This window comes from Carcharodon carcharias, chromosome 1 (assembly GCF_017639515.1).
Source record: "Carcharodon carcharias isolate sCarCar2 chromosome 1, sCarCar2.pri, whole genome shotgun sequence".
NCBI classification, from domain to species: domain Eukaryota; kingdom Metazoa; phylum Chordata; class Chondrichthyes; order Lamniformes; family Lamnidae; genus Carcharodon; species Carcharodon carcharias.
Genome location: NC_054467.1, coordinates 95,335,247 through 95,345,045, shown reverse-complemented (window position 1 = coordinate 95,345,045; position 9,799 = coordinate 95,335,247). Strand labels below are relative to the sequence as shown.

Below are 9,799 nucleotides of genomic sequence, written 5' to 3'. Positions count from 1 at the left end.
AAGTAACCCACTAAATTGTGTCTGACCCGTTTCTTTTAGAATTATCCCAGATTCATTAATTCGACCAAAAATTGGATTTCTGCCAAACTTTGTCAAGGTCTTGAGCTTAGCTTCATATTTTGGGAACAGATTTACAAATACAAAAGCTTGCAGCATTTGAATTAGTGCCAACTGTTGTCAAACCTTTTAAAATGAAAATTCCCTTTTGAGAACTTTATCATGAACCAAACCTCAAGATTTTAAACTTTGTAAGAAATTTATGCTATCAAATTTAAAACTACCTCTTTTTAATGTGTATTGATTTGTATCCAAGTTATAAGTCCCATATGTTTATTGACATATTCTTTGCTTTTGGATAGCATCCTCGTTATTCAAAGTAATCTGTTAAATTACACTGCACTTTACATCTCAAGATGGTCTCAAATTCAAATTACAGTGCTGTTGGGATGCAGATTTCCTTTCATATTTAATTCATCTCTTCAAAATAAACCCCTTTTTATCCATTGGAACCACCTAGACCATGTGATTATGTCTTTGGGTTTTCCTAGAATCCTTTTGAATTTCAGGTTATTTTTTTTCCTCAGAATTTTAGAATACTAACTCATGAGTTAATGCAACTCATATGTATCAACCTCAATCCACTTGGAGGCTGGTGATTCTAGTCTGCAAGTGGGTGGTACAAAGTATGGTTCATCTAACCCTGTTTAGCTTTGTGATACCTTCAAATTGCGATTATTTTTTTGCCAGAAAGCTCAACTCAAACCTAATACTCAAAACTTTGGAATGTTTTAGTATACTTTTCCTTTAATCTAACATGGGGCTTTCAACCTTAAAGTGCTGAACTACACACACACAAATGACAATTTATGGAAGAAAACACATTAAAGCTCACATACAAATGCTTCCTTGCACACAAACAAACACATATTTAGAGGTTTGTATTTATATTCTTGTATCCTTAACTTAACGACTTAAAACTCTCATATTCTAAACGAAACTTCAAATAGCAATGGGGGAAATAAAGGGATCTTGAAGGCTCCACCTATAGGGACCATCAAACGATGAAAGCTCACATTTCCCCTGCTCCTGCCCGTCAGTGCTTATTAACTCCCTAGGGGTACCCCACTTTTCTCTCTTTCTCTCTTCAGCACAAGCAGTTCTTGTAACTTAGATCAATTATACAAGGTAATAATAACCATCACCCCTTTCTTTTCCTTATCCTTTTTCTGTTCTACCTAACACTTTTTGTTCCCCAAGGGTTCCCTGTGGATTCCACCCCCCCTTTCTGCTTAATCTTGACTGTTGTTCCGCTATGAACCTCGTAATGGAGTCCGCGATTCCCCAGTTGAGTTCCATAGCACTATTCTGTTTCCCTGATGGCCCTCTGTTCTTATTCCTGTCTATCTCTGCGCGGTACATTTGTGCGGCCCTAGCAACTTAGTTACTTGCGGAATATACGGTTTCACTTATTTCACTGGGGTCTGGCCTCCCTGCGCGGCTTCGGCTAGGGTTTATTTCAAACCATAGCCTGCCAGCACGGCTCCACCTCCTCTTAACTGGGGTCTAGCTTTCCTGTGTGGCTTTGGTTATGGTTATATTTCAAACTGTAGCCTGCCAGCACAGCTCTGCCTCCTATTTTGGGTAGTGGTCTGGCCTCCCTGTGTGGTTTCGGCACCACTAGCCTGCCTGTCTGTGTGGCTCCCCTTCTACCCCAGCGCCTCCTATCTCTGTCCTGTCCTGAGTCCTCTTCCTGATTCTTTGATACGTGGCTGGACTATGCTCAGGTAGGCTTACTGCACTAACTACTGTCCTGCTGGTGGGATAATGAGATGGTGGTGTTTGGGATGTTATCTGTAAGGTATGATTCCATGAGGATGGCTATGTCTCATCTTGTCTAGTCTGTGAGCCAGCTCTTCCACTTTTGGCACTAGCTCCTAGAGGAGGGGAAACAGGGTAGAGATCCTTTTTTTGTTTCAGCTGAGTGTCAGGGGGGCATGGAAGAGACAACCACATTGTGCATTTAGGCCAGACAGATTTCCTTGGGTTTTTATAACAATCAACAATGGTTTCATGATTGTTAGACCTCTAAATCCAGATTTTTTATTGCCGTCTGTTGTGGTGGTCTTCAAACATTACTCGTCCAGTGATGATACCACTACATAAACAGAGCATTACTTGTCCAGTGACAATACCACTACGCCATTGCCTCCCCCCTTTAGCATGAGTGGAAATTCAGAGGGGAACAGGTGCTGGTTTTTACCTCCAATAATTTTCATTGTTTCTGTTACAGGTCAATATTTAATTTATTCTACCTATGACTTCAACTAGATCAAGTAAAAAACTAATGATTGAACTCATAGACTAATTAATTAAATACATAAAGCAACGCTATGTAAGGGTGGAAACGTTATGCAAGCTGTCGCAAAAAAAAAAAATAATCTCTGCCCTGTTCCTCTGGGGACTAGTGCAGGTGACATGCTGCAACTGTAGCCTGTGGGAGTTTGTGGAGAACATTGCGAGCTCAGGCAGCCATATCTGCAGTCTGCAATCCGGAGGAATTGCAGCTAAGACTTATCGAGCTGAAGGGCGATGTGTAAACATTGCGGGGCATCAAGGAGGGGGCAAGTTCTCTGGAAACTGATCCTTAGGTTAGCTGGTGATATAACCCATAATGATTGACTCTTGTACCTTGAGACTGATTCGGCTTTTTGGGTGTATTTCTGACTCTTATTTCATGTTATCACAATGAGGTGACAGACAAGTTGAGATCTCTTTTATCTTTTATAAACCTAGTAAAGTTTGGTCTCCCATACTCTCGTGGTAAACAAACATACCTTCTTGATGTGTGAAGCAACAAACAAAAAGAAAATGAGTATTTTGACATTAATGCTTTACATTCCGCCTCTAAACATTCACATGGAACAGTCTGTTTACAAAGCCACCCTTTCCCGCACAATCTTTCCTCAGCCCTGTTGCAAATTAACTGGGTTCATCGTGATTCCCGGGGCCCTTTTTAAAAATAAAAAATAAATTTAATTTAGTAAAAGAGATCTTTATTGCGGAGCTGGTGCTTAAAACTTTCTTGAAGGCTCCGCTTTGTGGAGAGAGTGTTTGAGTAAATCGCTGGACCAATCAGAGCGCTGGCGTCCGCAGGGCATCCCAGCGCTAACATGGCAGCCGAGGCGGGGAGGAGAGCAACTTCTCAGAGGCCACCCCTGGACTGAGAGCATCGCGCTTGGTGAGCGGCCTCGGGCCGCCCGGGAAAATGCTTGGTATGTATGTACCCGATCGATTCTCCTTGAAGCCATCCAAAGTGCAAGAAGGTATCGGGCTCTACACTGCCAGACGAGTAAAAAAGGTTCGTTTTTGTCTTTCTTTTTTTAAAAGTTTTGCCTTCCGTAGCACGAAAAAGGAAATAATGCCCCTTGTCAAGATTTCCGTCTGCCTTTCCTTTTTGGAAGATTTGATAACTTTTATTGGACACGGACTGGCTGGTTGCTGTTTCGAACTGCTCGCCTGAGTGCCACGTATTGAGCTCAGGGCTCTCACTCCCACAAAGCTCAGCCTGCTGGGGATCTCTCGCGCACACACACAAAACTCTGTCCACATCCACTTCTGCCACAAACGCTTTTCTGCTCGAAAGTTTAAATTCTGTTACTGAACTGTTAAAAAATACCCCCCACCCCAAACATATGGATATTGTCAGATGTCTGGTAACGGGTACAGTCTTGAAATGTCCCAGCCCTGTCTTTCCACGTTACTGATGCTGACTGGGCTCCCCTCTGTTTCCAACATTTTATGTTTTTATTTCAGATTTCCAGCACTTTCCTTTATAATTTTATTTTGAAATAGTTCATTATAATGAACTGAAATTTCAGATGTTGAAAGATCAAACTACTGTTGGATATTAGTCAACTCACTGCACCCTTTGCTGAAACTTTTTGGATCAGATGCCTCTTATTCACTTACCTGTGTGAGACAGTTCAACTCATTCAATAAATGGCCGGGGATCAAACAAGCTCGTTTCAGCTCTGCTGCTGTAGATTTATGTTAGCTTGCTGGGATCAGGTAACTCCTGTCACCTCAAGACCTTCTGGTCTCATTGAACCTGGAAATTCTTGCAAGTAAAAGTGCTTTAGCTGGTCAAAATTGTGTGTGGGGGTTAAGAAACTGAGAGTTTGAGAGCCAGTACCCTTCATTCTCTTAATGCCTCATGCAAGTTTTCTGATCTGGTTGCTTGCCGATGGTTCCATGTGAAAGCTTAATTACATTTAATTCTCAGTTAAGTATTGGGAAAACTAATGCATTGCTTCTGGTCCCTGCTCCAAACTCCATTCTCTAGCTACTGACTGTTTCCATCTGCCTGACAACAGTTTTGGATTAAATGAGTCTGTTTGCAACCTTGATGTTACATTCAACCCCAAGATGTGCTTATGCCTCAATTGTGCCATCACCAAGACTCTCTATTTCCATCTCCTATAACTGTGCCTGACTCCACCCCTCTCTCACCCATTGGCTGAAACCCTCATTCATGCCTTTGTTATCTCTAGGCTTGACTAGTCCAACACATGCCTGGCTGGTCTCCCACATTCTACCTCTAAACTTTGTCTTCCATATCTCTGCCCTAACTGTCACTGAGCCTTGTTTCCCTATCACCCCTGTGCTCACTGACCTATATTGTCGTGCAATATTTTGATTTTAAAATGCTCATCCTTGTTTTCAAGTCCCTCCATGTGTACACCCCTCTTTATCCCTGTAATCTCCTCTGGCCCCACAACACTTTAAGATATCTGCGCTCCTCTAATTCTGTCTCTTGAGCATCCCTGATTTCAATCACTGCAGCATTGGTGGTTGCCCTTCAGTTGACTGGGCTGTAAGCTCTGGCATACCCACCCTACATCTCTCTTCCTCTCTACATCATTTTCCTCCTTTTGAGACACTTCTTAAAACCTATCTCTTTGACCAAGCTGTTGGCCATTTGACCTGATAACTCCCCATGTGGCTTGGTGTCATGCTTGGTTTTATAATGCTCGTGTCAAGTGCCTTGGGTCTTTTTAATACATTAAATACACTTTATAAATATAAGTTGTTTCAATTTTAAGCCATTGTATCTAAACTGTTAGGGGCAAGCCTGCAAATTTCTTGAATTCTTGCACCTCTTTTGTCGTTTGCCAGTCTTGCCTATTTAATGGGCATTGGAAGGCAGCCAAGTTCTCAACTCCGTACTATTCTTTCTTAATACAATTCAATTGGAAGCTATGAGAATTGCTTTTGGTTTATTTCTCTCTCACTAGATTTAATGGAAGAACAAATGTGCATTTGTGTAGTGGCTTTTACATCTTCAGGGCAGCTGAGAGTGGTTCATGGTCAAATAAACTTTTGAAGTGTTCTCACTTGTTTTTTAGGCAAAACATTGTGGCCAGTTTGCAGAGTGCGGTTGAGAGAAATGACCAGATAATTTGTTTTGCTGTTAATGAGGGGGAATGTGAGGAAAACACCCGACTCTGTAGCAAATTGCTTCAAAGAGATCTACAGCTAATTACCACCAATGTGGCCTCTGCTCCTTTCAGGCTGCCACAGAAGATATTTCCAGCACCTGCCTATTTCCTGTGCACAGAACAGGTCTTTGTTGCATTGTTCTGCAGGGCCAACTGTTCCATCTCTTCTCACTGAACAGTAATGGAAGCATGGTAGGGCTGCCCAATTTTATGACACTACTGAATTTCCCAAGGTACAGAGTTGCTAATGGTAGCCAATTGGCCATTCAGACCCCAAAGGCACAGTGTAACGGCTTATATGGATAAAAGGAGTTTCTGCTTCACCTTGATGTAAAAACAAAAAAACTGCGGATGCTGGAAATTCAAAACAAAAACAGAATTACCTGGAAAAACTCAGCATGTCTGGCAGCATCGGCGGAGAAGAAAAGAGTTGACGTTTCGAGTCCTCATGACCCTTCGACAGAACTTGAGTTTGAGTCCAAGAAAGAGTTGAAATATAAGCTGGTTTAAGGTGTGTGTGTGGGGGGCGGAGGGATAGAGAGACAGAGAGGTGGGGGGGGGGGGGGTGGTGTGGTTGTAGGGACAAATAAGCAGTGATAGAAGCAGATCATCAAAAGATGTCAACGACAATAGTACAATAGAACACATAGGTGTTAAAGTTAAAGTTGGTGATATTAAATATCACCAACTTTAATTTTAACACCTATGTGTTCTATTGTACTATTGTCGTGGACATCTTTTGATGATCTGCTTCTATCACTGCTTATTTGTCCCTACAACAACACCCCCCCCTCCACCTCTCTGTCTCTCTATCCCTCCGCCCCCCACACACACACCTTAAACCAGCTTATATTTCAACTCTTTCTTGGACTCAAACTCAAGTTCTGTCGAAGGGTCATGAGGACTCGAAACGTCAACTCTTTTCTTCTCCGCCGATGCTGCCAGACCTGCTGAGTTTTTCCAGGTAATTCTGTTTTCACCTTGATGTAACTGGTCACTAAACATTAATATTTTACTATGCAGGTCAAGTGTCCAGTTTCCAGGCAGCATTTCATGCTATGATGCTTTTATTTTAAGATCATTGTATATGCAAGGCTTAATTGAAGGCAAAGAGGTATTGGAAGGATGGTTCCTTGGAGATCAAGGCTGCTGCTTTAGCCCTGGTTAAAGCAGGGCTGCTTTAGCCCTGATCAACATCCAGCATGTGGGTGACAGTGTTCATAGCAGTCACATTGCAGAAACAAAGCTCAGCAACAAGGCCTGGACAGCAACCAGAATCATACCTGGAATGAAAGAGGTTTTAGGTATGAAGAGGGATGAGAAAAACTGTTTTTATTTCTATTGGAACATAGAAGGTTAAGAGGAGCTCAGATAAAGGTAATCAAAATTTTGAGGGGTTTTCTTAACAATGAGGAGCAAACTATTTCTATTGATCAATGAGTTATCAACTAGATGGCACGAAATCCAATTAAAATAATGGAGGGAGAGATTAGGAGAATTTTTTTACACCAGGTTTTAAAGGCCTTGAGTATTGTGTCAGAAACAGTGATAGAAGCTGCGTAAGTATTGAAAAATAAAAATTTGGTTGGGTATATCGACAAATGGTAAGGGGGTTGAATTCAGTGCAGAAGCAACCAGATAAAACCAGCCAGTCCGTCATGGAGCTGAAATCCATATGCATCACCCTGGGTATGTCCAAGCCCCCAGATAACATCACCATGTCCCAGTTCTTCAATGGGATTGAGAAAAAGCTTAAAGTTGGAGCCAGTGCATACATGTTGGACTGAATCATCATCTTGTGTTTTAAAATTCTATGATCCTACCTTGAAGCAGTACTTCATGTATCAAGATACATGATACAATTGCACCAGGGCCTCCAAGACTCAGCTACATAATTTTGCTCTACCAAGAAGCTTAACCATGGAGGTGGAGGAAATTTCATGATGAGGGCTAAAGGTAGATGTAGATACTGACTGAAAAATTGTCTGTAGAAACCCCAGCCCAGCCAAGATAATGGTGTGCCAGTTACTCATCCGAGACATTCAGCTAAGTGCCTTTAAGGATCCCGTGCTGCAGAGAAAGTGTGCTTTTGCATTGCTATCCTTTGCGCTCACTTAACTATACTGGCTATAATCCCTTGTGTTTCTATTTATTCTACATTATCAGAAAGAGACACAAAGCTCAAATGCTGTGCAAACAGTTCATTCCCTGACTTTGTATCTTGAGTCAGTGATGTTAATATATTTCCCTATGGTGCTTAGATGCTAATAAAGGTGTTTCCCCTTTGCTGCTTGTGTATTACTTGTCACTTCTAAGTTAGACCTCAGTCAGAGGTGCAAATGTGAGAAGCAATTTGGGATTCAATTGCTCTGTACCTACCTGTGATAGTTCCTGAGATGACCCTGCAAATGCTGCTGTGTCTAGCCTTGAGAGACAGCAGCCTCATCTGTACTGGCATGATAACAGTTGATTGTGGTTATCCTTTTACTCTTAATGTATTTGTAAAATAATTTTGGATTTTCATTTATTTTACCTGCCAATGTTTTCTCATGCACCTTTTTTGTTCTCCTAATTTCTTTTTAAAGTTTCCCCCCTACACATTCTATACTCCTCTAGGGCATCCTCTGTTTTGAGGCCTCTGTATTTGCCATAAGCCTCTCTTTTTTCCCTTTATCCAATTGTGTATATCTCTCGGCATCCAGCATTCCCTGGATTTGTTGGTCCTGCTCTTTGTCTTTACTGGAATATGTTGGCTCTGTACTCTCCCTGTTTCCTTCTTGAATGAGTCTCACTGCTCTGATGCAGATTTACCTAAAAGTAGCTGCACCCAGTCCACTCTGGTCAAATCATAATAATTAATCTTATTAAAATCGGCCTTCCCCCAATTTAGAACTCTGACTTCTGGTCCATCCTTGTCCTTTTCCACAACAACCTTGACTCTAATGGCATTATGATCACTATTTGCAAAATGCTCCCCCACTGATACCTCTACCGCTTGTCCAGTTTCATTCCCTAAAATTAAGTTCCAGGACTGCCCCCTCTCTTGTAGGACCTTCTATATACTGGCTTAAAAAGCTCTCCTGGATGCATTTTAAGAATTCCACTCCCTCTTAACCTATCACATTATGACTAACCCAGTTAATGTTGGGGAAGTTGAAATCCTCCACTATTACTACCCTAATATTTTTACACTTCTCTGAAATTTGCCTACACATCTGCTCTCCTATTTCTCTCTGACTGTTTGGGGGCCTATAGTACACTCCCAGCAATTGTGATTGCTCCTTTTTTGTTTTTAAGTCCTACCCATATGGCTTCATTTGAGAAGTCTTCTAAGATGTAACCCCTCTTTACTGCTGTAATTAATTCCTTGATCAATATTGCGATACCCTCTCTGCTTTTACCTCCTTCCCTGTCTCGTCTGAGGACCCTATATCCTGGTATATTGAGCTGCCAATCTTGCCCCTCTCTCAACCATGTCTCTTGACAGCGATGACAACATACTTCCATGTGTTAATTTGTGCCCTCAACTCACCTGTCTTATTCGTCAGACTCCTTGCATTAAAATAAATACTATCCAACCTTGCCAAACTCCCTTGTGCCTTAACTGGCCTATAATTTCTATGCCTTTGAGGCTCACTTGCTCTTTCTTCTAATTTTGGCTGTGCATCTCCCCCGTTGAACCTCCTCTCTGGATCCCATCCCCCTGCCAAGTTAGTTTAAACCCTCCCTACCAGCACTAGCAAACCTCCCCGCAAGGGTGTTGGTCCCGTTCCATTTCAGGTGTGCAGCCTTGTCCACCTTGTACAGGATGCACCGCCCCAGAACCGATCCCAATCTCCCAGAAATCCTGCACCATCTCTCCAGCAATGCATTAATCTGGACTAACCTCCTATTTCTATACCCACTAATGTGTGGCATTGGAAGTAATCCAGAGATTATTACCTTTTGAGGTCTTGATTTTTAATCTGTTTCCTAGCTCCCTAAATTCTGCTTGCAGAACCTCAACCCTCTTTCTATCTCTGTTGATGGTACCAATATGTACCATGATCTGCCTGTTTGCTCTTTCCCTTTAGAATATCCTGTAGCCGTTCAGTGACATTCTTGACCCTGGTGCCAGGGAGGCAACATTCCATCCTGGAGTCACGTCTATGGCCGCAGAAGCGCCTGTCTGTTCCCCTTACTATCGAGTCTCCTACCACCGGTGCAGCTGAGCCACTCACAGTGCCATGAGCATGTCTGCACACCCCAAAGGAACCATCACTCTCACTGTTTTTCAACACAGAAAAGCAGTTCTTAAGCGA

At 42.2% G+C, this 9,799-nt stretch overlaps 1 protein-coding gene across 6 annotated transcripts in view; it reads left to right on the top strand.

The window, feature by feature from the left end:
- The first annotated feature begins 3,177 nt into the window (after positions 1-3,177).
- Positions 3,178-9,799, top strand: part of prdm5 (PR domain containing 5) — a 350,538-nt gene continuing 343,916 nt past the window's right edge. For all 6 annotated transcript variants that reach the window (XM_041197058.1, XM_041196880.1, XM_041196967.1 and 3 more), the window contains exon 1: positions 3,178-3,358. In XM_041197058.1, coding sequence (XP_041052992.1) covers positions 3,266-3,358 — 93 coding nt within the window. In that variant the 5' untranslated portion in view covers positions 3,178-3,265. The remainder of the gene's footprint in view (positions 3,359-9,799) is intronic.